The sequence below is a fragment of the Hyla sarda genome, chromosome 4 (genome assembly GCF_029499605.1).
Source record: "Hyla sarda isolate aHylSar1 chromosome 4, aHylSar1.hap1, whole genome shotgun sequence".
Classification (NCBI taxonomy): Eukaryota; Metazoa; Chordata; class Amphibia; order Anura; family Hylidae; genus Hyla; species Hyla sarda.
The window spans coordinates 13,227,598-13,255,577 of record NC_079192.1 but is presented as its reverse complement, the minus strand read 5'-3'; the positions used below and the strand labels follow the sequence as shown (position 1 = coordinate 13,255,577).

At 47.0% G+C, this 27,980-nt stretch overlaps 1 protein-coding gene across 1 annotated transcript; it reads right to left on the bottom strand.

The window, feature by feature from the left end:
* Window positions 1-218: 218 nt before the first annotated feature.
* Window positions 219-27,885, bottom strand: LOC130366737 (dnaJ homolog subfamily C member 18-like). The gene is made up of 2 exons (XM_056569062.1): window positions 26,242-27,885; window positions 219-1,331 (listed from the first exon to the last, which is right to left on the bottom strand). Exons 1-2 carry the CDS (start codon window positions 26,740-26,742, stop codon window positions 345-347), a joined length of 1,488 nt encoding a protein of 495 aa, XP_056425037.1. The 5' UTR covers window positions 26,743-27,885; the 3' UTR covers window positions 219-344.
* Between the last annotated feature and the right edge of the window lie 95 nt (window positions 27,886-27,980).

Below are 27,980 nucleotides of genomic sequence, written 5' to 3'. Positions count from 1 at the left end.
TCTGGACAGTTCCTAAAATGGACAGAGGTGTCAGCAGAGAGCAATGTGGTCAGACAGGAAGGAATTTTAAAAAGAAAAGAACTTCCTCTGGAACATACAGCAGCTGATAAGTACTGGAAGGATTAAGATTTTTAAATAGAAGTAAATTACAAATCTGTTTAACTTTCTGGCACCAGTTGATTTGTATATATATATATATATATATATATATATATATATATATATATATATAAATGTTTTCTAGTGGAGTACCCCTTTAAATGGCACAATATGATCTTGGTGGGCCCTCCTTCCCACTCCCTTATAAAAGTCCCGTGAGGACCGCACCAGTTGTCCCTATTGTCTCAGCCTCCTCTCCTTATACCTATGAGGTCTGACAACTTCCTACAGTTCTCCATCTTGAAGGTGTCCGCCTTCTCCCTTAATCTCTGGTCTCCGTACAGACGGGCAAGATTGGCCAAGTCGGACCTCTGCTGTTTTTCTTTCCAACATCCGGCTTGGACCTGTTCGGCATATTCCTTCTCCACCGCCCTCTCCAGCTCCACCAGCGCATGCCCTCGATAACGGTTCTGGAAGTTATGGCCGACGAAGTACGGGACCCCGCGGCTGCTGGTTTCCCTGGGAATCGTTAGACCGTAGGAAGGTTTGGAGTGGAGACTGTAGGACGGAGCGGTAGCCGTCATCTGTGCCACCACTGATACCACCACCAGGATCAGGACTGGCAGGACCTGGATGAAGGCAGAATAGGCCGATTTATGAGGACCACCTTCTTCTTCTTCATCCTGCCTTCTAGGCCGTTTTATGTTATGTTTATCCATTTCTTCACGCCATCTTGACTTCTTGGGTTCTTGAGCCCTCTTCTCCCACCACTTTGGACTTGTCTGTCCAGCATCTTGTTTCCTCTCCTGTTGGGTCTTGGGTCTTCCTGGCTCTCGTTTGCCTTCTTTTTGCCACTTTGGTTGGGCGCTCTCCTGTTTCTGTTCCTGCCATTGTTTCCTCACTTCATCCTCTCTCCTTTTCCTTTCTTGGTCGTTGTTTTGTCTCATCCCTTCTCTCTGCTGCCATCTTGGTCTGTCTTGCGTGTCGTCCTCTGTTGGCCACCTCTGCCGTCTCAGGTTGGTTTCATCTCTTCTGGTTGATCTCGGTGGCTCTCTTGGACGACCATCGAAGACATGAGCAGCTCGGGCAGAAAAGTGACCCCGGAAGAATAGATCGAAGATCTCATCTGTGGTCAGGTCCGGGTCGGACACAGCTTGAGCTCTGCCCTGGGAGTCGTCATAAGATTTTCTCTTAGCCGTGTCACTGAGGACTGCGAAGGCTTTGCCAATAACCTGAGAACAAGCACAGAAGACAATGAGGACAAATACTCCTCCAATAAGTCCTGCAGCCTTATAAGATACAGTTCAAATTTGAACATAAAGTCCCATTTGTACAGCTATGGGCAGCTGGGAAGTTGCCCAGTTGCCCATAGCAACCAATCAGATTGCTTCTTTCATGTTATAGAGGCCTTGTTAACGATGACAGAAGCGATCTGATTGGTTGCTATGGGCAACTCAGCAACTTTTCCTCAGCACAGGTTTGATAAATCTCCCCCTTTGTGTTTAAACTGGCACAGAAAAGCCCCCAGTTAATAGTCAGGACATGCTACATGTGTAGTGAAGTGTCACCAAAGGTATATATAACCCTACATATATAGTAGGTAAAGGTATGTATTTGTAATTACGACACCAAAAAGAGAACCATACCACACATTAAACAGAAAAGTAATAGAATGTACAAAATCAACTTTATTAATACAATTTAGTAATAAAAGATAGATATTAAAATTAAAACAAAAAATGAATAGGCACTAGTGGACATACAAAGATATAGGACAATGGTAGGACACAAATACATCAAAATATGCAAGTATAGGGAGTAAATGCCACAGTAGCTGGTAGGATACAAGGGTAATACCTGCCAAAAGTATACAATAAAGGGTGCCAAACCATACCTACACCTGAACCCCAACGATCGTTTCGCTGTTATGCCGCTTCTTCAGGGGGTTCAGCACGCCCCCTGAAGAAGCGGCATAACAGCGAAACGATCGTTGGGGTTCAGGTGTAGGTATGGTTTGGCACCCTTTATTGTATACTTTTGGCAGGTATTACCCTTGTATCCTACCAGCTACTGTGGCATTTACTCCCTATACTTGCATATTTTGATGTATTTGTGTCCTACCATTGTCCTATATCTTTGTATGTCCACTAGTGCCTATTCATTTTTTGTTTTAATTTTAATATCTATCTTTTATTACTAAATTGTATTAATAAAGTTGATTTTGTACATTCTATTACTTTTCTGTTTAATGTGTGGTATGGTTCTCTTTTTGGTGTCATGTGTAGTGAAGTGGCTAGACGGCCTAGGTGTTATTTTGTGTTTTCTTTATTTTTGTTTATTCTGTAACCTGTTTAATAAACCTGGAGAGGAGCCAGAATTGCAGAAAGGACTTGCTGTTTGCCGGTTTATTGTGAAAAAATGTGTCTTTTGGCTATGGCAAAGGACGATCGTAGAGTGAAACCCCTACAATTGTTGGAGGAATGCCAGCATCACGTTGAAGTTGTTGCTAGAGGCAACAATCCTGCTGACAAGTGGCTGTCGGTACAGCAGGAGTGTCTGACCAGTGTGTCAAAGCAGCGGTGAGCCGTGCAAGATTTTTATCTTTTATTTGCAAAGATTAGTCGACGTCGCAAGGCTGTTGCTAGGAGCAACCGATATGGACAGCAGGACCGCCATCAGAAGGGTACAGTCGGTACACCAGTAAGGGGTCAGGGCACCCAGGGGGATCCGGGGCCCTAGGGCTGCCACATGCTGGCTGCCACGGGCTGATACCCGAATTTCCAAGCCATAGCATTCAACACTGAGTGCGCCTTTAAGACGCACACAGTGTTGGACACGCTCTTGGCTGCGGCAGCTGACATGACAGGAAGGAGCCAGCGGATCTGTCCTGTCACTCCAGCTCGGGCTTCCTGTGCGGCAGCGGCTCTGTCCTGTCACTCCAGCTCGGGCTTCCTGTGCGGCAGCGGCTCTGTCCTGTCACTCCAGCTCGGGCTTCCTGTGCGGCAGCGGCTCTGTCCTGTCACTCCAGCTCGGGCTTCCTGTGCTGCTGCGGCTCTATCCTGTCACTCCAGCTCGGGCTTCCTGTGCGGCTGCGGCTCTGTCCTGTCACTCCAGCTCGGGCTTCCTGTGCGGCTGTGGCTCTGTCCTGTCACTCCAGCTCGGGCTTCCTGTGCGGCTGCGGCTCTGTCCTGTCACTCCAGCTCGGGCTTCCTGTGCGGCAGTGACTCTGCAGAGGCTGTTCACACAGGAGGCCTAAAGAGAAGCCAAGCTGCGAGGGAACGAGGCAGAGGTGAGTGATGTTTTTTCCATGGAGCTGTGTGGAAAGGGGAGAGGCTTTATTAGGTATGGGGGCAAAGTGAGGGGTCATTATTGTATATGGAGGCCATGTGTGGGGGCATTATTATGTGAGGGGACATTATAATGTATGGATGCAATGTAAGGGGGCATTAAAATATATGGGGGCAATGTAGTGGGGCAATATTATGTATGGGGCACTGTATGGGGGCATTATAATGTATGGGGGCACTGTGATGTATGGGGGCATAGTAATGTATAAGAACAATGTTGGGGCCTAATACTCTACAGGGCACAGAAGGGACTACTATAGGGGGCAGTGTAATACATATAGGGGGTTTGTATAGAGGTGAGGACTTTGCTGTAGCGACCACCGTGCCGAGAAGTTCATGACGAATCGAATTACTGTAAATTCGCTCATCTCTAGTGAGGACCATGAGTTACTGGTGGGTGGAATCCCACTGTTCGTGGATTTGGACTGTCACAAGGCTGTATCATGCCGGACATAATACCCTTTTTAAAGACCCGACCAGAGCCTGGTAAGACTCTTCTGATTGACTTTAAAACCTGTTATGGGACTGTGTTTGTGCCGAGCTTGAGATTATACTGGGCAGAGACTTCTTATATTTTTGGCAGTTGTGGAATGGGGAGAGTTTGCCAGAGAAATCGCACACAAAGGTTCCTGAGGTAATGGCGGGTGGTGACTGTGTGAACTCTGTCCAAGGCGACTCCAACCAATGTCTAATTGTGAAATCATGTGAGGTTGCGGGACCCCTCATGAAGACTGATGGGACTGTTCACACTCTGCAGGTTGGACTAAAAAAGTCTGGTGAACATATATGTTGCATGCAGGACTGGGAGAAAATTTGACAAAAGGCACTTTGCATGAATTAGGTCCTAGTGCTATGAACGGTCCTGTAAATTCTGATCATGTGCAATGTGATACGGTTTTGTGTGAAAAATTCATGTCTATGTTTACTGAAGTAATGTGAACTGCTGCCAACTCAGATGGGACGAAAGAAAACCGTGAGCTGATAGTAGGTGGTAAAAAGATGATGGCTTTGCTAGAGCCCAGGGTCCTATTAAGTCTGGTAAAGACCAGTAGCAGAAAGCCGGACCCTGTCATGGCTTCTATCAGGCAGATATTTGGGGTTATAAAACTGTTAAAGGGGTATTCCGGGCAAAAACTTTTTATCCCCTATCCAAAGGATAGGGTATAAGATGTCTGATCGCGGGGGGACCGCCCGCGATCTCCCTGCAGCACCCGCATTGTATTGGTTTCCGGGACTGGGGACTTGACGTCACGCCAAGCCCCCTCCATTCATGTCTATGGGAGAGGGCGTGACGGCCGTCATGCCCCCTCCAGTAGACATGAATGGAGGGGGCATGGCATGACATCACGCCCCCTCCCAAAGACATGAATGGAGGGGTGTGTGGCATGATGTCACGCCCCCTCCCATTAACATGAATGGAGGGGGGCATGGCATGACATCACGCCCCCTCCCAAAGACATGAATGGAGGGGGCATGGCATGACATCAGGCCCCTCCTATAGACATGAATGGAGGGGGGCATGGCATGATGTCACGCCCCCTCCCAAAGACATGAATGGAGGGGGCATGGTGTGACGTCACGCCCCCTCCCATAGACATGAATGGAAGGGGCGTGGCATGACATCACACCCCCTCCCAAAGACATGAATAAAGGGAGCATGGTGTGATGTCATGCCCCCTCCCATAGACTTGAATGGAGGGGGCATGGTGTGACATCATGCCCCGTCCCATAGACATGACTGGAGGGGGCATGGTGTGACATCATGCCCCCACCCATATACATGAATGGAGGGGGCGTGGCATGATGTCATGCCCCCTCCCATATATATGAATGGAGGGGGCGTGGTATTACATCACGTCACCAGTCCCAGAAACCTGGAGGTTTCCGAAACTGGAGATTCAGCACCCGCATAGAATGCGGGTGCTGCAGGGAGATCGCAGGGGTCTCAGCAGCGGGCCCTCGGTGATCTGACATCTTATAAAATAAAATGTTTTTGCCCGGAATTCCCCTTTTAATGTCTGTTTTTATACTCCCTATGGTACCGTGAGTCACAAGGTGGCAATAGAGCCCTCCTTGGAGTTTGATGTAGTACTGGGGACGTATTTTCCATTTTGACTAGAGCGGGTACACCTGATAGGCCCACAATACCTGACTTACACCACACACTAGTGGAGAGTTACTCGGCAGAGGCTGAGGACGGGGGTGTCTGCAGTCATATGTCAGATAGGGGTCTGCCAGACTGCTGGGGGAGCTGAAAAACAGACCACGAGTCAAGTCCAAGAGGATCAAGTGACAAGTGTGCCTCTGACTGAAAGAGTCATCAGTAAAACCAGAAACGGAGCAGGTGCCAGAATATGGGCTCCATCCGCCAGTTAAAGAGGAGCTCAAGGGGGGGGGGGGGGGGAGGGTTAAATTGCATGGTCATCTGGAAGAGGTGATGTTGACTGAAAAAGAAGCTACAGTGATGGCTGTGGGTAATGCAGAAGTACTGAAGAGAGTACATGTGGGGCCGGACGCTGCGCTTACTGTCACTGACAGAGTCATGAGCGAAGGAGATGTGACGTCTAGACCAGAAATGGATTGTGACCAGGAAGGTCGAACCACTGGACCAGATGTTGTTTCAGACCCCGATGTCTCTGCAGACCCCTAGATGTCTCTGCTGGGCAACAGAGAGATAGTGTTGACATGAAAGAGAAGTCTTTGAGTGAGCAGAGAGACACTGAGAGACTGTCCAGGAACTATCCTGAAGCCCAATGGGCCAAGACCATGGAAAAGGGGTGAACAACCCCTAAAGGAGAAGAGCCGGATTGAGTTGTCTTGAAGAAAGAGCAAGAAATGAAACTTCAGCTACAGAAAGTTATGGAGCTCTACAAAAGTGAGTTTGTGGCTCTGCAGGATGAACTGTCCCACTCCCAGGATCTTGTGGCCAGCAAGGAGAGTGAATGGGAGGCACCGGGCCGATTAGGGATAGAGGCCACTGACTGTGGGTATGGGGAGCAGGCGGTCAGGAAGGGGTTACAGCGAGCCCCCCCCCCCCCTCTACTCTTGTAAGTGAGCATAGGTGGTCACATAAGGGGCAGGTCGGCCCCTCTCCGTTATAAGTTGTGGATGCCCCCTCCCAGGTCCTCTTTCTACTTACCTAGGAAGCTGCCAGCGGAGACAGCTCCCCGGCCTCCCACCCCTTTTGTTTTTATTCTGTATTTTTTCCCCTTTTGTTGTCTTGTCTTTTGTAACCCCCTGTATATATAAAAAATTAATAAAATAAAAACGACATAAATGAAGGTTTATTTAAAAAAAAATAAAAAATAATAATAATAAAATAAACCATACAAAAATGATGAGGCGTCCCAACGGTATTTATTCATGGAGATATTTTGTTTTAAATTTCTTCCCTCTTTGGGCTGTTTTTGGTGGATGGTTTGTTTGTTTTGTGTTTTTGTTTTTATGTCACAGCTGGCGGTACAGGAGAGGAATCTATGGAGAATCGGAGGTGGAAGGCTGCTGCCGGCGGTTGGCTGTGTCCTTCCCATGGTTGGCTACCTCATGGGAGGTTGAACAGTTCAAGGTTTAAACTACATTAATAAATAAAGCTGCGGCCGACCCCCATGTCCATCAAAGGTTACTAGTGTCGGTGTAGTTATTTCTGAAAGGTTTTTTTTTATGAATGGTGGGGGGGCTACGAGCGGAGGTTGGGAAAGGAGAGGTAGGTCGCTACGTCTTGGAAAGTCTGGTCAAGCAGATCTCATTCAAGGAGGAAGAAGTGAATGTTTTGCGTGAGGCATATCAGGCTCTACTAAGTGATCACCAGGCTAGGTTGGTAGCCATAGAAGAGGTCGAGAAGAAGAAAATGGTAATGGCCCATAAGGTGCAGAGCCTGGAGGCGCAGAACAAGACGCACATCAAGTCTCACGCAGCTGCCTTGGATTCACTGAGAATGCAGCTCTCCGAATAAGAGGCTCAGCTAAAAGTCAATGGGGGAGATTGATCAAAACCTGTGCAGAGGAAGAGTGGTGCAGTTGCCCATAGCAACCAATCAGATCGCTTCTTTCATTTTCCACAGGCCTCTTTAGAGGCCTGTGGAAAATGAAAGAAGCGATCTGATTGGTTGCTACGGGCAACTGCACCACTCTTCCTCTGCACAGGTTTTGATCAATCTCCCCCTATGAGCAGAAAATGTCCAAGATGGAGCAGCTGAGTGAAGACAATGAGCAGAGGAGAGGACAACTGCTGTCCCTGGAGGGTACTGTCAAATACTGGAGAGTACTGCTGGAAAGAGAAAAGGTGGACTCTGTTAAAGGGGTGATCCAGGAAAAAAAAAACTTTTTTTTTTTTTTTTTATATATCAACTGGCTCCAGAAAGTTAAACAGATTTGTAAATTACTTCTATAAAAAAAAAAAATCATAATCCTTTCAGTACTTATGAGCTTCTGAAGTTGAGTTGTTCATTTCTGTCTAAGCGCTCTCTGATGACACGCGTCTCGGGAACTGCCCAGTTTAGAAGAGGTTTGCTATGGAGATATTCGTCTAAACTGGGCGGTTCCCGAGACTCGTGTCATCAGAGAGCACTTAGACAGAAAAGAACAACTCAACTTCAGAAGCTCATAAGTACTGAAAGGATTAAGATTTTTTTAATAGAAGAAGGGATAACCCCTTTAAGCTCAAGAGTGAGCAGCAGAAAAATTTAAAGGGGTACTCCGGTGGAATACTTTATTTTATTTTATTTTTTTAAATCAACTGGTGAAAGAAAGTTGTAATTTGTAAATTACTTCTATTAAAAAATATTAATCCTTCCAGTACTTATTAGCTGCTGAATACCGTGCTCTCTGCTGACATCATTACCACAGTGCTCTCTGCTGACATCACGAGCACAGAGCTCTCTGCTGAAGTTTCTGTCTATTTTAGGAACTGTCGGGAGTAGGAGAAAATCCCCATTGCAAACATATGCTGCTCTGGACAGTTCCTAAAATAGACAGAGATGTCATCAGAGAGCACTGTGCTGGTGATGTCAGCAAAGAGCACTGTGGTCATGATGTCAGCAGAGAGCCCTGTGTTCCAAGAAGAAAATAATTTCCGCTGTAGTATTCAGCAGCTAATAAGTCCTGGAAGGATTAAGATTTTTTAATAGAAGTAATTTACAAATCTGTTTAACTTTCTGGCACCAGTTCATAAAAAAAATAAAAAAATAAAAATAAATTTCCATCAGAGTACCCCTTTAACCCCTTATGGACTCAGCCCATTTGGGCCTTAAGGCCTTAATTTTGGAAAGTTTCGTTTTCACGCCGTACAATTTACGGTAAAAATGACATGTGTTCCTTATTCTTTGGGTCAATACGATTAAAATGATACCCATGGCTAGATACTTTTCTATTACTGCTGCGCTTAAAAAAAAATCGCAAACTTTTCAACCAAATTAGTATGTTTAAAATCCCCCTAATTTGAAGACCTATAACTCTTCATTTTTCCGTATAAGCGGTGGTATGAGGGCTCATTTTTTGCGCCGTGATCTGTACTTTTTATTGATACCATATTTGCTTATATAAAATTTTATTAATTTTATTTGGAATAAAATGTTATAAAAAAGCAGCTATTTTGGACTTTTTTTTTTACGTTCACATTTTATTGTAATAGTTCATATATTTACGCACACGGCGATACCAAATATGTACATAAAATATTTTTGTAACACTTTTTGGGGGTGAAATAGGGAAAATTGGACAATTTACGTTTTTATTGGGGGAGGGGTTTTTCAAATTTTTTTAACTTTATTTTTTAACTTTTTTTACTATTATTTTTACACTTTAATAGTCCCCATAGGGGACTATTTATAGCAATCATTCGATTGCTATTCCTGTTCAGTGATATGTATAGGACACAGCACTGATCAGTGATATTGATGATCTTCTGCTCTGGTCGGCGGGAAGGCAGATCAGAGCAGAAGATGCCGGGAAGGCAGTGGAAGCAGGTGAGGGGACCTCCGTCTGCCGCGCAGGATGATCGGATCGCCGCGGCAGTGCTGCGCGTGATGCGATAATCCATTTTAATGACCGCGATGCTGCAGATGCCGCGATCTGTATTGATCACGCCATCTGAGGGGTTAATGGCGGACATCCACGGGATCGCGGGTGTCCACCATTACGGACGGGTCCCTGGCTGCGATCAGCAACCGGGACCTGCCGCGCATGATCCGGGCATCGCTCCGATGCTCGCGGTTATGCTCAGGACGTAAATGTACGTCCTGGTGCATTAAGTACCACCTCACCAGGATGTACATTTACGTCCTGCGTCGTTAAGGGGTTAAAGCTGGAAGGGGACATGAAGGTCCTAAAAGAAAGCAGAGAAGCTATAGTAGAACTGGACAAAGAGAAATCTGCAGTTGGGAGGCTTGAAGTGCGGATTGCTCAATTGTTCGAAGAACTCCGAGCGAAGACAGAGGCCCTCTTTACTTAGAAAATCAGGTTGTAAGTCTATCTTGCTTTCTTACCCGATTGCTTTTTTCCCCTGGTATTTATTATTATGTTGCATCCTGTTTGTCGCATGTGCGTCTTTTTGGCTTGGTTGGCTTGGTTTCCAACTCCTCAATCCACAACAATTGAACAAATTCGGGTTGGAAACCTTTATAAATACGTGGGAAAGCTCAGAAATGTCGGGTTACGCCCCTTTTTCGGGTTTGGGAGAATCCACATCAGGTCAGTCGGGAAAAAATTTTGCATCGTGTCGCAGACTGGCGCATGATGTCTGCGACATGTCGCAGACAAAGATGCGACTAAAAAACCCGACAAAACAAGTCGGGTTTAGAATAGTAAGTGAGGGCCAGAGAGTCTGTGACAAAACCAATATGCAGAGATGCGGAAACGGACAACGCACTCACCAGAAAATCAGCAACAGTATTCAGGCTTTATTGGGTTTGCAGCATGACAAACACACAGGGAGCTTGTGATGGAACAGGCAGGGGGCAGCAACTAGTTTCACGCACAGAGATGCTTCTTCTGGCCCGCACGGGCCAGAAGAAGCGCCTCTGTGCGTGAAACTAGTTGCTGCCCTCTTCACGCCCCCTGCCTGTTCCATCACGAGCTCCCTGTGTGTTTGTCATGCTGCAAACCCAATAAAGCCTGAATACTGTTGCTGATTTTCTGGTGAGTGCGTTGTCCATTTCCGCATCTCTGCATATTGGTTTTGTCACATGTCCTGTTACAAGTCTTTTTGGATAAGAGCACCTCCAATCTATTGTGGTGACCCATGGGTGTTTGGCGGGACCACGGGTGTAGCGGTGTGAGTGGTGGGATCAGATGGTATTAACCCTGGGGCAAGGTGTTGTTAACTCCTAGTGTTCGTGACGCCAGTGTGGTTTTAGGGTCCCGGAACACAACACGCCCGGCTTCTCCGCTATCCCAGTTGCTAGTAGTGAAATGAGAGTCCACAACCAGTTATGGTCAAACAGAGGCTTTACTGAGTATAAGACAGATGGAATTATCTTCAGAGCTAAGGCCAGATTTCCCAGAGAGGTGGCCAGGACCCAGAAGGACATCGCAGCTTACTGGACCAATATACTTGTAATTAACTTGACTTGAGATTGGACTTGACTTGACTATATGCAGGAATTGACTACTTTCAGTGACAGCAGACATAGACTTGAGACTTACTGGAATGACTGTAGCTTTAGGGGTCTTCCAGATGCTGATCACGTGCACTGAGATCTCTGGTAGTTGCTGTGCTCAGTAGCAGATGGTAAATCATAAGAGAGAGAATTGTAATGACTGCCCCTTTATATAGTCAGGGGCTCAATGGTCAAGCTGCGGGTCATAGGTTAAGCTGGTGCTCTCTGGAAGAACATGTGACAACAAATCATGTGACTGCATAACATAGCATGTGACAATTTCGCAGGTCCTTGAGATCTCCCACAGGTCCTCTGCTCTATCTATACATTACAGTAGGAGACTGTCTAGGCATTATAGTGATATACACAACATTATGGAACAACAGGGGGAGGCCTTGCAGGGAAGCCCCCAGGTCATTTTTTTTCTATGTGCTCTGAGAGTCTGTAGCAGAAGCTGGACACATCCTCTGTCACTATCCTACAACGAGAGGAAGAGATAAAGAAACTCGCTTAGGGAGGGAGCACGTGGAAAAACTGCGCCAACACGTCCAGTCAGGTGCAAGTGCGCCTTGAACGGGTGAAGGATGACAGTGAGGTTTGCCAGCAACTGGCTAAAGAGAAGTTGAAAATGTCTCAGATGGAAACTGAGGCAAAAGCAACAGTTCATGTTGAAGAAAAACTGATGGAAACGGAGATGCTTACTCTAAAAGTGGCAGAATCTGAACAATGGACTGAAGAAACAGGACAGCTGAGGCGCAGCTCACAAGAAGCTCGGGGGTCTGGATGCAGAGTCCGTGATCAGGAAAAGAAAAGTCGGGCCCAGCAAAGCTCACACTACGGCCCAGCCATTGGTGAGAGAAAGCCGAGGCCTGGAAGGACCATCTTGTTGGCAGCCAGGGTCCAGGGCGTTGCCCCGAGCAACAGGGAGAACGTGAGAGGCTCCAAGGAAGTTTTTGGAACACAAGTTGCGAGGAATCCTCTCTATAAAGTAATGTAATGTCCCAGTACAGGATATACCCATGTACAGTACTTAGGCCCTGTCAGGTTGAGTCAATCATTGTCCTAGGGGCTCTCATGCAGTGTCTCCCCAATAGTAGTCAGTCTAATGTAATGTATAGTGTTGTAAATGTAGTGCATAATGTTATGTATAGGTATAGAACGTATAAAGGACCTTATAAGGACCTTTGGAGGTATCACTTGTTATGTTCACATGATGTGTTATGTTACCCAGAGAGCACCAGTTGACCACCTGACCTGCAGCTTGACCTATGGGGTTCTGGCTCAACCCCTTTTATAAGAGGGGGCGGCCACTACAATCTCTCTTTTTCTGCTGAGGAACAGCAAAGCACAGACATGACAGATCCTGTGTCCAGTACCTGGAGGCCATAAAGCCTGCACACCAGCCACATTGTCAGTAAGTCATCTCATCTATGTCTGCTGTCTCTACCAAAGTCAAGTCAATTATAGTCAGAGTGGCTGTATTGAAGTCTGACCCAAAAGTACTGTGGGTCCCATCAAGCTGCAAGGCCCTTTTTGTGTTACTGGTCGACTCTCTGGGATTCTCGCCGAGCTGTAGAGACTATAACAACTGTCTGACCTCAGTAAAGCTACCATTAACCCTTACCTGGTCTTAGACTATTATTGCCCTGCCTAACATTGGGATAGCGGTGCTACAGTTCAGGTAGTTACTGGAAAAACCACTCTGGCATCACGAACATTTGGGGTTAATAACACCTTGCCGCTGGGCTAAACCATCTTCCCCATCCACCTACTCCCTTCACACCCCGTGGTCACACCACAACTTTGGCGTCACCACAGTAAAGCTGAAAGTTCCTGAACACTTACGGCAGATGTGCGCAAAGGAATCTACTCCTATACTCCTAAAGACTTTACAAAGGCAGTGGGGGCCTGTTTGATGGATTATGACTCGGAGAATGCCCAGTTGGCCATCTTGTCTGACAATGAAGTTACCATTAAGAGGGTGGACACGTTGAGTAAAATACATTTCCGAAGTCTTCGGACAAAATTGTCTGTAATATTGAGAATCAAAGAAGCCAGAACGAGAAGACTGGATGGGTTTAGTAATCGGCACAAATATACAACGAGAAAGGAGGATCCCGGGGTGATGGCTGTTGTTCTTGATAAAGATACATGTACATGTCTTGTGTATGGTGAAAACCAAGATGCTGTGAAGAAGGAAAGAGGTTACCTGGAGTTTGCTGAGGAAGTAGTCTGGGTTCCCCGAAACTTGTAAGTCATTGGGAAGAAAGGAAGACACATTAAAGGGGTACTCCGGCCCTAAGACATCTTATCCCCTATCCAAAGGGTAGGGGATAAGATGTCTGATTGTGGGGGATCCCGCAATCTAGCATGCAGCACCCACCTGTGAGCACTGCAGGAATGGCTGGAAGCTCCAAGTATTCTGCCTCCCGACCACGGGGACGGTGTATCATGATGTCCCTCCCCCGTGTGACATCACGCCCCGCTCCCTCAATGCAAGTCTATGGGAGGGGGCGTGACGTCCGTCACGCCCCCTCCCATAGACTTGCATTGAGGGGGCGGGGCGTGACATCACAACTCTGCCCCCGATACTATGTCCCCGTGATCGGGAGGCAGAAGACTTGGAGCCTCCAGCGATTCCTGCAATGCTCACAGATGGGTGCTGCATGCTAGATTGCGGGGGTCCCCAGCGGCGGGACCCCTGCAATCAGACATCCTGTCCCCTATCCTTTGGATAGGGGATAAGATGTCTTAGGGGCGGAGTACCCCTTTAATGTATGGTGATAACCAAGACGCTGTGAAGAAGGCAAGATGTTACCTGGAGCTTGCTGAGGAGGTAATCTGGGTTCCCCGAAACCTGGTGGGAAAAGTAATTGGGAAGAAAGGGAGTGTCTTCCCAATGACTTTTCCCTCCAAGTTTCGGGGAACCCAGATTACCTCCTCAGCAAACTCCAGGTAACATCTTGCCTTCTTCACAGCGTCTTGGTTATCACCATACACGACATGTACACATATCTTTATCACACAGCCGTCACCCCAGGATCCTCCTTTCTCGTTGTATATTTGTGCCGATTACTAAACCCATCCAGTCACACATGGAATCTGGATACTGATGGACATAAGGTGACTGACAGATAAGATGTCTTAGGGCCGGAGTACCCCTTTAGTGTGTCTTCCTTTCTTCCCAATGACTTTTCCCACCAAGTTTCGAGGAACCCAGATTACTTCCTCAGCAAACTCCAGGTAACCTCTTGTCGTCTTCACAGTGTCAAGATTGTCGACCAGTCAGCGGTTATTAGAGGTAAAGTTGTGAGTGAAGAGTTCCCAAGACAAGGGAGTAGTGCCCTTTGTATTCCAGGGCACAAAGGAAAGTGCCACTAAGGCAACGATTCTACTGGACTGAAGAAAGTGACCAAACTTCAGCTGGGTCGACCGAAGAGGACGACAGATGCATGGTCATGTGTGTCTTATTGTCACGATTCGGCTTACGGGTTGTGGATCGGCTGTGTCAGCGAGGGATTGGCGTGGACCGTGCTAGTGGACCGGTTCTAAGAGGCTACTGGTTTTCGCCAGAGCCCGCCGCAAAGCGGGATGGTCTTGCTGCGGCAGTAGCAACCAGGTCGTATCCACTAGCAACGGCTCAACCTCACTGACTGCTGAGAAGGCGTGGGACAGAAGGACAAGGCAAAGGCAAGGTCAGACGTAGCAGAAGGTCGGGGGCAGGCGGCAAGGTTCGTAGTCAGGATGGATAGCAGAAGTTCAGGTACACAGGCTTTGGACACACTAAACGCTTTCACTGGCACAAGGCAACAAGATCCGGCAAGGGAGTGCAAGGGAGGAGATCAGATATATCCAGGGAGCAGATGGAAGCCAATTAAGCTAATTGGGCCAGGCACCAATCATTGGTACACTGGCCCTTTAAGTCTCAGAGAGCTGGCGCGCGCGCGCCCTAGAGAGCGGAGCCGCGCGCGCCAGCACATGACAGCAGGGGACCGGGACGGGTAAGTGACCTGGGATGCGATTCGCGAGCGGGCGCGTCCCGCTGTGCGAATCGCATCCCCGACGGCCATGACAGTGCAGCGCTCCCGGTCAGCGGGACTGACCGGGGAGCTGCAGGGAGAAAGACGCCGTGAGCGCTCCGGGGAGGAGCGGGGACCCGGAGCGCTAGGCGTAACAGTACCCCCCCCCCCCTTAGGTCTCCCCTTTTTTTTGTCCGGTGACTGCCTCCCCTGGGATGAGGACACCGGGAAAGAATGGATGGTTTCCTCAATGGCAGGCAGTACAGCAGGAGTAGGAATGGGGAGGGAGGGCAGAGGGTGAAGCTTGGCACGGGGCAGGGAGACACAAGGACGGGAGCCATGAGGAGGCACAGAGGCTTGCCTGACGGGACTGGGAGGGGGGGAGAGGCACTTCCTGTGGCAGGCAGAGTCCCAGTACTTGATCTCCCCGGTGGTCCAATCAAGGGTGGGCGAATGAAGCCGGAGCCATGGCAGACCGAGGAGGACCTCAGAGGTACAGCCGGGGAGAACGAAGAGCTCAATCCTCTCGAGGTGGGGTCCAATAGACATGAGGAGGGGTTCTGTGCGGTAACGCACGGTGCAGTCCAATCTGGCTCCGTTGACCGCGGAAATGTAGAGCGGCTTGACGAGACGGGTCACCGGGATGCTGAATTTATTCACAAAGGACTCCAATATAAAATTTCCAGAGGCACCAGAGTCCAAGCAGGCCACGGCTGAGAGGGAGGAGTTGGCTGAAGAAGAGATCCGCACGGGCACCGTGAGACGTGGAGAAGCAGACTTAGAGCCAAGAGACGCCACACCCACGTGAGCTGGGTGCGTGCGTGCGTTTCCCAGGCGTGGAGGACGGATAGGGCAATCCACCAAGAAATGCTCGGTACTGACACAGTACAGACAGAGATTTTCTTCTCTACGGCGATTCCTTTCTTCCTGGGTCAGGCGAGACCGATCCACTTGCATGGCCTCCTCGGCGGGAGGCCCAGGCGTAGACTGCAAAGGATGCTGTGGGAGAGGTGCCCAGAGATCTAAGTCTTTTTCCTGGCGGAGCTCTTGGTGTCGCTCAGAAAAACGCATGTCAATGCGGGTAGCCAAATGGATGAGTTCTTGGAGGTTGGCAGGAATCTCTCGTGCGGCCAGCACATCCTTGATGCGACTGGATAGGCCTTTTTTAAAGGTCACGCAGAGAGCCTCGTTATTCCATGATAACTCGGAAGCAAGAGTACGAAATTGGATGGCGTACTCGCCCACTGAAGAATTACCCTGGACCAGGTTCAGCAGGGCAGTCTCGGCAGAAGAAGCTCGGGCTGGCTCCTCGAAGACACTCCGGAGTTCAGCGAAGAAGGCCTGGACTGTGGCTGTGGCAGGATCATTGCGGTCCCAGAGCGGTGTGGCCCAAGACAAGGCCTTTCCTGAAAGAAGGCTTACTACGAACGCCACCTTAGACCGTTCTGAAGGAAACAAGTCCGACAACATCTCCATATGCAGGGAACACTGAGACAAAAATCCACGGCAGAGTTTAGAGTCCCCATCAAATTTGTCCGGCAGGGACAAGCGGAGGTTAGGAGCGGCCACTCGCTGCGGAGGAGGTGCAGGAGCTGGCGGAGGAGATGGTTGCTGCTGTAGCAGAGGCAGAAGTTGCTGTAACATGGCGGTCAACTGCGACAGCTGCTGTCCTTGTTGGGCAATCTGCTGCGATTGCTGAGCGACCACCGTGGGAAGATCAGCGAGACTTGGCAGCGGCACCTCAGCGGGATCCATGGCCGGATCTACTGTCACGATTCGGCTTACGGGTTGTGGATCCGCTGTGTCAGCGAGGGATGGGCGTGGACCGTGCTAGTGGACCGGTTCTAAGAGGCTACTGGTTTTCGCCAGAGCCCGCCGCAAAGCGGGATGGTCTTGCTGCGGCAGTAGCAACCAGGTCGTATCCACTAGCAACGGCTCAACCTCACTGACTGCTGAGAAGGCGTGGGACAGAAGGACAAGGCAGAGGCAAGGTCAGACGTAGCAGAAGGTCGGGGGCAGGCGGCAAGGTTCATAGTCAGGATGGATAGCAGAAGTTCAGGTACACAGGCTTTGGACACACTAAACGCTTTCACTGGCACAAGGCAACAAGATCCGGCAAAGGAGTGCAAGGGAGGAGATCAGATATAGCCAGGGAGCAGATGGAAGCCAATTAAGCTAATTGGGCCAGGCACCAATCATTGGTGCACTGGCCCTTTAAGTCTCAGAGAGCTGGCGCGCGCGCGCCCTAAAGAGCGGAGCCGCGAGCGCCAGCACATGACAGCAGGGGACCGGGACGGGTAAGTGACCTGGGATGCGATTCGCGAGCGGGCGCGTCCCGCTGTGCGAATCGCATCCCCGACGGCCATGACAGTGCAGCGCTCCCGGTCAGCGGGACTGACCGGGGAGCTGCAGGGAGAAAGACGCCGTGAACGCTCCGGGGAGGAGCGGGGACCCGGAGCGCTAGGCGTAACACTTATGAAGGCAAGTGCTCATCCCCGGTGGTCTGAGCAGAGGGGGGGATGGGGGGGATGATATGTGACAGGGAGGCAAGGAAAGGGTGTATTTCCCTACCTGATCCTGGAGAAACCTCCACCTGGGGCCTAACCAATGAGGCAGCAGAGAGGGGAAGTCTGTTTAATAAAGCAGAAAAACAGAATATTCTGGGCTCTCCCTTAGAAAGAAGTGTCTGTTAGAGGGGGAGACATCATGTGGGGCACAGCGAGGGCGGCAGAGGACACAAGCGTGGACTCCCGGAGAGAGAGTAGCGGCTCAGGTAACATACAGCAGGCGGCTGTATGAATGGGACTTTATGTTCAAATGGGAACTGTATCTTATAAGGCTGCAGGATTTATTGTGTGTAAACTGGCAGAGAAAAGCCCCCCAGTTAATAGTCAGGACATGCTACACGTGTAGTGAAGTGGCTAGATGGCCTAGGTGTTATTTTTTGTGTTTTTGTTTATTTTTGTTTATCCTGCAACCTGTTTAATAAACCTGGCGAGGAGCCAGAATTGCAGAAAGGACTTGCTGTTTGCCGGTTTATAGTGAAAAAACGTGTCCTTTGGCTACGGCAAAGGACGATCCAAGAGGGAAACCCCTACAACACTTATGGGATGGGCATCACTACTGTATATACTTATGGGATGGACATCACTACTGTATACACTTATGGGATGGACATCACTACTGTATACACCTATGGGATGGACATCACCGCTGTATACACTTATGGGATGGACATCACTACTGTATACACCTATGGGATGGACATCACTACTGTATACACTTATGGGATGGACATCACTACTGTATATACTTATGGGATGGACATCACTACTGTATACACTTATGGGATGGACATCACTGCTGTATATACTTATGGGATGGACATCACTGCTGTATATACTTATGGGATGGACATCACTACTGTATACACTTATGGGATGGACATCACCGCTGTATACACTTATGGGATGGACATCACCACTGTATACACTTATGGGATGGACATCACCACTGTATATACTTACTGGATGGACATCACTACTGTATATACTTATGGGATGGACATCACTACTGTATACACCTATGGGATGGACATCACTGCTGTATACACTTATAGGATGGACATTACCACTGTATACACTTATGGGATGGACGTCACTGCTGTATACACTTATGGGATGGACATCACTGCTGTATATACTTATTGGATGGACATCACTACTGTATATACTTATGGGATGGACATCACTACTGTATACACCTATGGGATGGACATCACTGCTGTATACACTTATAGGATGGACATTACCACTGTATACACTTATGGGATGGACATCACTGCTGTATACACTTATGAGATGGACATCACTGCTGTATACACTTATGGGATGGACATCACTGCTGTATACACTTATGGGATGGACATCACTACTGTATATACTTATGGGATGGACATCACTACTGTATACACTTATGGGATGGACATCACTACTGTATACACTTATGGGATGGACATCACCGCTGTATACACTTATGGGATGGACATCACCGCTGTATACACTTATGGGATGGACATCACTACTGTATACACTTATGGGATGGACATCACCGCTGTATACACTTATGGGATGGACATCACTACTGTATACACTTATGGGATGGACATCACTACTGTATACACTTATGGGATGGACATCACTGCTGTATACACTTATGGGATGGACATCACTGCTGTATACACTTATGGGATGGACATCACTGCTGTATACACTTATGGGATGGACATCACCGCTGTATACACTTATGGGATGGACATCACTGCTGTATATACTTATGGGATGGACATCACTGCTGTATAAACTTATGGGATGGACATCACTGCTGTATATACTTATGGGATGGACATCACTGCTGTATATACTTATGGGATGGACATCACTGCTGTATAAACTTATGGGATGGACATCACTGCTGTATACACTTATGGGATGGACATCACTGCTGTATATACTTATGGGATGGACATCACTGCTGTATACACTTATGGGATGGACATCACTGCTGTATATACTTATGGGATGGACATCACTGCTGTATACACTTATGGGATGGACATCACTGCTGTATACACTTATGGGATGGACATCACTGCTGTATATACTTATGGGATGGACATCACTGCTGTATACACTTATGGGATGGACATCACTGCTGTATACACTTATGGGATGGACATCACTGCTGTATATACTTATGGGATGGACATCACTGCTGTATACACTTATGGGATGGACATCACTGCTGTATACACTTATGGGATGGACATCACTGCTGTATACACTTATGGGATGGACATCACCGCTGTATACACTTATGGGATGGACATCACCGCTGTATACACTTATGGGATGGACATCACTGCTGTATACACTTATGGGATGGACATCACTGCTGTATACACTTATGGGATGGACATCACTGCTGTATACACTTATGGGATGGACATCACTGCTGTATATACTTATGGGATGGACAGCACTGCTGTATACACTTATGGGATGGACATCACTGCTGTATACACTATTTGCCGGTCGGTGTTGACCTTCTTGGTGTCTGGCACCTCTGCCCGGGGACTGATACCAGTCACAATATCTCCGAATATCTTTGCTCCTCTCCAGTCCCCGGGTTTTGTGTAGGACTCAGGGCTCCATTGTGACACGCCCCACCTTCCTACTAGGGTGACACACTGTAACAACCCCCCTCCCCTCCTGCTGTCAGGATGCTGGATAAACCTGAGCTGGGTGATCGCTCCTGTGTGCAGAGAGGAGGAGGGCAGCGCAAACTGTACGAGGCTAATTATTATGGTTCGGGAGGGGGTGAATGATCCCACCATTAACCAACGTGCATGCATTAACCCTAGACTACACTAGGCCACCAGGGATCCTACCATTAACCAACGTGCATGCATTAACCCTAGACTACACTAGGCCACCAGGGATCCTACCATTAACCAACGTGTATGCATTAACCCTAGACTACACTAGGCCACCAGGGATCCTACCATTAACCAACGTGCATGCATTAACCCTAGACTACACTAGGCCACCAGGGATCCTACCATTAACCAACGTGCATGCATTAACCCTAGACTACACTAGGCCACCAGGGATCCTACCATTAACCAACGTGCATGCATTAACCCTAGACTACACTAGGCCACCAGGGATCCTACCATTAACCAACGTGTATGCATTAACCCTAGACTACACTAGGCCACCAGGGATCCTACCATTAACCAACGTGCATGCATTAACCCTAGACTACACTAGGCCACCAGGGATCCTACCATTAACCAACGTGTATGCATTAACCCTAGACTACACTAGGCCACCAGGGATCCTACCATTAACCAACGTGCATGCATTAACCCTAGACTACACTAGGCCACCAGGGATCCTACCATTAACCAACGTGCATGCATTAACCCTAGACTACACTAGGCCACCAGGGATCCTACCATTAACCAACGTGTATGCATTAACCCTAGACTACACTAGGCCACCAGGGATCCTACCATTAACCAACGTGCATGCATTAACCCTAGACTACACTAGGCCACCAGGGATCCTACCATTAACCAACATGCATGCATTAACCCTAGACTACACTAGGCCACCAGGGATCCTACCATTAACCAACGTGCATGCATTAACCCTAGACTACACTAGGCCACCGGGAATACTTCCATTAACCAACGTGCATGCATTAACCCTAACTAGGCCACCAGGAATACTTCAGTTAACCTCTTGACTGCACTAGGCCACCAGGGATCCTACCATTAACCTACTTGCATGCATTAACCCCTTGACTGCACTAGGCCACCAGGGATCCTACCATTAACCAACTTGCATGCATTAACCCCTTGACTGCATTAGGCCACCAGGGATCCTACCATTAACCAACTTGCATGCATTAACCCCTTGACTGTATTAGGCCACCAGGGATCCTACCATTAACCAACTTGCATGCATTAACCCCTTGACTGTATTAGGCCACCAGGGATCTTACCATTAACCAACTTGCATGCATTAACCCCTTGACTGCACTAGGCCACCAGGGATCCTACCATTAACCAACTTGAATGCATTAAACCCTTGACTGCACTAGGCCACCAGGGATCCTACCATTAACCAACTTGCATGCATTAACCCCTTGACTGTATTAGGCCACCAGGGATCTTACCATTAACCAACTTGCATGCATTAACCCCTTGACTGCATTAGGCCACCAGGGATCCTACCATTAACCAACTTGAATGCATTAACCCCTTCACTGCTCTAGGCCACCAGGGATGCCTATAGGAACCCTTTCATTGCTGTGTCCCATAAGTGATGCTTACATTAACCATCCCACTGCCCTAGGCCAACAACGATAAATGTTAGCCCCTTTACTGTCCTAGACTAAGAGCAGCGAGATTATTGATCCTTTTACTGCCCCAGTCTTCCAGGAAAGGCGACATTAACCCTGTCTCTACCCCCCCCCCCCAGACCACCCTGGATATTGACATTGACCACTCCACTTCGTAGACCTCCAGGGATATTAAAATTAACCCCTTAACTACTGTGGACCACTAGAGATGTTGGTATTAAGCTCTTCTCTTCCCTCCAGAGATATTACAGAATAAAGGGTCTCGGTGTGAAGCCATATTCACGAGTCTGACCCGCTTGTTACCCATCAGTGAAGGTAGTGCCCCCCCCCCAGAAGGTTGTAGTCAGACCTCCTTCCCACCTTGTGTCCCAACATATGATCACCCACCATGAGCCCAGTAGGGTCGCCACCTTTCTTGCAAAGAAATACCGGCCATGCGAATTTGCATAATTAATTATATATGCGTGACATCACAGGATACACATGTGCGGGGGAAATTTTGTCCTATTCTGACCCCTATAACTATTTTATTTCTCCTTATTCGGACTGTATGATGGATCATTTTTTGCCCCCCGATCTGTAGTTTTTAACAGAACCATTTCCAGAGTTGCAGTTAGTTACTAACTACAACTCCCAGCATGCCCTGATACAAACTGTGGCTCAGCAGCTGCCCCAAACAAAAACTACAACTCCCATGTGGGACTATATAGTAGTATATAGTATAGGTCAGTGTTTCCCAACCAGGGGGGCCTCCAGCTGTTGCAAAACTACAACTCCCAGCATGTTGAACTATATAGTAGTATATAGTATAGGTCAGTGTTTCTCAACCAGATGTGCCTCCAGCTGTTGCAAAACTTCAACTCCCAGCATGCCCTGATACAAACTGTGGCTCAGCAGTTGCCCCAAATTAAAACTACAACTCCCAGCATGTTGGACTATATAGTAGTATATAGTATAGGTCAGTGTTTGCCAACCAGGGTTGCCTCCAGCTGTTGCAAAACTACAACTCCCAGCATGTTGGACTATATAGTATTATATAGTATAGGCCAGTGTTTTCCAACCAGGGTGCCTCCAGCTGTTGCAAAACTACAACTCCCAGCATGTTGGACTATATAGTATTATATAGTATAGGCCAGTGTTTTCCAACCAGGGTGCCTCCAGCTGTTGCAAAACTACAACTCCCAGCATTTGGCTGTCCGGGCATGCTGGGAGTTGTGGCTTTGCAACAGCTGGAAGCACTTTGGTTGGGAAACACTGGTATAGTATATGGTATAACATTCCAGGAGGATTAGTTGGATAAATACCGACCACTGCATTGCCGATGTTTTTAATATAAAACACCAAAATACCGTCTGTACTGGTAAAATAGGCTAGGGGGCAACTCTAGAGCCCAGTGATGTGTTAGTCCTGGATGACAACCAATAGGGCTGCCATCACTGCTCTCTTCACAAGCTGATTTTCGTTTTCTTCGCATTCCCGAACAATAAATCTGCTTAGTGCTTCAGCTATAAAGATGTCCATACAGAGAAGAGTTAACCTTGAGGAGTCTAGGACAGATGGATGACGACCCTTATGGGACCTCTATGGGAATCTATATTGGCTGGCACCATGCTTTCCTAGATACTGGTACCTAATCTAGAAATTCAAACTGTATATATATATATATATATATATATATATATATATACCCTATACTATATATATACATATATATATATATATATAGCACCCACCACCCTTCATAGTCTAGGACAGATGGATGACGACCCTTATGGGACCTCTATGGGAATCTATATTGGCTGGCACCATGCTTTCCTAGATACTGGTACCTAATCTAGAAATTCAAACTGTGTATATATATATATATATATATATATATATATATATATACTCTATACTATATATATACATATATATATATAGCACCCACCACCCTTCATCGTCTAGGACAGATGGATGACGACCCTTATGGGACCTCTATGGGAATCTATATTGGCTGGCACCATGCTTTCCTAGATACTGGTACCTAATCTAGAAATTCAAACTGTATATATATACCCTATACTATATATATATATATATATATATATATATATATAGCACCCACCACCCTTCATAGTCTAAGACAGATGGATGATGACCCTTATGGGACCTCTATGGGAATCTATATTGGTTGGCACCATGCTTTCCTAGATACCTAATTTGGAAATTCAAACTATATATATATATATATATATATATATAGAGCACCCACCACCCTTCACATTCACTCTAGGGTTGCCATATGGTCGTTATTTTACCATTTTGGTCACCCTGCCAGTATTTTTAATATAAAAATTATATTAAAAATACTGGCAATACAATGGTCGTTATTTATCCAACTAATCCTCTAACTCCTGGAATGTTATACCATATACTATACCAGTGTTTCCCAACCAGAGCGCCTCCAGCTGTTGCAAAACTACAACTCTCAGCATGCCCGGACAGCCGTTGGCTGTCCGGGCATGCTGGGAATTGTAATTTTGCAACAGCTGGAGGCACCCCTGGTTGGGAATCACTGACCTATACTTAATACTAATAAATAGTCTGACACGCTGGGAGTTGTAGTTTTGCAACAGCTGGAGGCACCCCTGGTTGGGAAACACTGACCGATACTTAATACTAATTAATAGTCTAACATGCTGGGAGTTGTAGTTTTGCAACAGCTGGAGGCACCCCTGGTTGGAAAACACTGACCTATACTATATACTACTATATAGTCCAACATGCTGGGAGTTGTAGTTTTGAAACAGCTGGAGGCATCACTGGTTGGAAAACACTGACCTATACTATATACTACTATATAGTCCAACATGCTGGAAGTTGTAGTTTTGCAACAGCTGGAGGCACCCCTGGTTGGGAAACGCTGACCGATACTTAATACTAATTAATAGTCTAACATGTTGGGAGTTGTAGTTTTGCAACAGCTGGAGGCACCCCTGGTTGGAAAACACTGACCTATACTATATACTACTATATAGTCCAACACGCTGGGAGTTGTAGTTTTGCAACAGCTGGAGGCACCCCTGGTTGGAAAACACTGACCTATACTATATACTACTATATAGTCCAACATGCTGGGATTTGTAGTTATGCAACAGCTGGAGGCACCCCTGGTTGGAAAACACTGACCTATACTATATACTATTGTATAGTCCAACACGCTGGGAGTTGTAGTTTTGCAACAGCTGGAGGCCCCCCTGGTTGGAAAACACTAACCTATACTCTATACTACTATATAGTCCCACATGCTAGGAGTTGTAGTTTTGCAACAGCTGGAGGCACCCCTGGTTGGGAAACACTGATCTATACTACATACTACTATATAGTCCAGCATGCTGGGAATTCTAGTTTTGAAACAGCTGGAGGCACCCCTGTTTGGAAAACACTGACCTATACTATATACTACTATATAGTCCAACATGCTAGGAGTTGTAGTTTTACAACAGTTGGAGGCACCCCTGGTTGGAAAACACTGACCTATACTATACTATATAGGCCAACATGCTGTAGTATTGCAACAGCTGGAGGCACCCCTGGTTGGGAAACCCTGACCTATACTATATACAACAATATAGTCCAACATGCTGGGAGTTGTAGTTTTCCAACAGCTGGAGGCACCCCTGGTTGGGAAACCCTGACCTATACTATATACAACAATATAGTCCAACATGCTAGGAGTTGTAGTTTTGCAACAGCTGGAGGCACCCCTTGTTGGGAAACACTGACCTATACTACATACTACTATATAGTCCAACATGCTGGGTATTGTAGTTTTGCAACAGCTGGAGGCACCCCTGATTGGGAAACACTGACTTATACTATATACTACTATATAGTCCAACATGGTGGGAGTTGTAGTTTTCATTTGGGGCAGCTGTTGAGCCTCAGGCCGTATCAGGGCATGCTGGGAGTTGTAGTTAGTAACTAACTGCAACTCTGGAATTTAATTTAAAAAAAAAAGCGATCAAAAAGTCCCATTAAAACAAAAATGGTTCTGTTAAAAACTACAGATCGGGGCGCAAAAAAATGACCCTCATACAGGACGAATACGGAGAAATAAAATAGTAATAGGGGTCAGAATAGGAGAAAATTTCCCCCGCAGATGTGTATGCTGTGATGTCACGCATATATAATTAATTATGCAAATTAGCATGGCCGGTATTTTTCGGCAAGAAAGGTGGCGACCCTACTGGCTCCCATCCCCGCTCACCTTGAAGGCCTCTGTAGCTCCCGGGGAGCCATTCTTGTCCGGGTGGTATCTCAGCGCCAGTTTCCGATAAGCCTTCCGTATGACCTCGGTGTCAGCGTCTCTCCGGACCCCAAGGACCCGGTAATAATCCTCCTGGTCGTCAAAGCCTTGTATCACCCCTTCCTCCTCCTCCTCTTCTTCTTCTTCCTCATCCTCCTCATCGTCTTCCTCATCATCTTCCTCTGCCTCCTGCCATGCTGGTCTCCCACAGTTCCCACAACCCGCATGGTGGTTCTGTTGGGCCCAGAAGTCCCGTTGCTCATAAAGACCAAACGTTGGGCCACATTGGGCTCCTTCGGCTTCGAAGTAACCATCGCGTATGGCCTGTATGAGGCCCGCAGCCGTGCGGGTAGGGTAGAGGCTTTGGGCTTGATACAGGTAGTTCAGAGCGTCCCCCATCCTCCCGCACTGGAGTCGCACCCTGGCGATCTTTATGAGCATCTCAGCTCTTTGTCGCTCCATCTCCACCGGCGACGTCCACGATTCTCAATCAAAAAAAAAAAAAAAAATCTTTATATTATAAGTAAAAAAAAAAATTCAAAAATTTCCACCGGCGACGTCCCCGATTATCAATCCAAAATTTTTTTTTGTTAAATAATAATTAAAAAAAAAAAATCTTTGCGTTATGAAAAAGTTAATAAATAAATAAATAAAAAAAGAAATTCAAAAATTTTCACAATTTTTTCCTTCGGAGGACTGTTTTTGTATTTCCATAACAGAAGAAACAATAAATAAATAAATAAATAAATCCTATGAAAATTGGTAAGAAGTCGTTCTCCGATTCAGAATGATCACTTCATATTAAAAGGAAGAATAAAATGAAGAATAAAAATAAATGACTTAAATGATAAGGAAAAAAAAAGTCTGAATAAGAAGTTTTTTTTTTAAACAAATCTCCAGGATTTCCCGTCACCGTATCTTTTGTCTTCCTTGGACGAATTCGAATAAATAAATAGTTGAGAAAAAGTCTTACATTTTTCCAGTAAAGAAAAAAATTAATGGATTTGTTTTTTTTATTCAAATTTATATATATAAAAAAAAATAATCAAAAATAAATTAATAAAAATAAAATAAAAAAATAAAATAAAAAAATTAAAATTAAAATTAATAAAATAAAATTATATATTTTTTTCCCAAATTAACTAAGGTGTTTCCTAGTGACATGGCGGCACGCTGTCGGCGCGGGCGAACGGTCTCGGGTGCGGGCGGAGGAGGTGTTACGGTTTCTTCGCAGCCTGTCATTGAGACGTATGGTGGGGATCGGAGGTGCCAGCAGCTGCTCGTGAATATGGATTCGTCTCCGGGATTATTGTAGCGTCCTGTGCAGGGCGGATTCTTTTTCCGTGTTTTTTCTCGGCTGGGAATCCCAGGCCGGATCGTGGAATAATTACAATATTGCAGATGTCGGGGTGTCGCGAGCTTCCAGCGGGCCGGCGATTATGGCAGCATCCGGAAGGCTCTTGTATGGTTCTCATCACCTGAACGAAGCGGCGGCAGAGATGACACTAATCCCCGGATCCCCCCAACCCCTCCTGTATGGATGAATTAGCCCCAGGCCGGGAGCGAGGAATAATATGTCGCTGGCCTCCTTTCACGCCCCCATCCCCCTCCAGTCCTATAAAAAGACAGCACTACAGACAGCAGCAGCTGATCCGCTGCTTCCTCCCCAGCCCATGGGATGATGGGAAATGTAGTTCCTA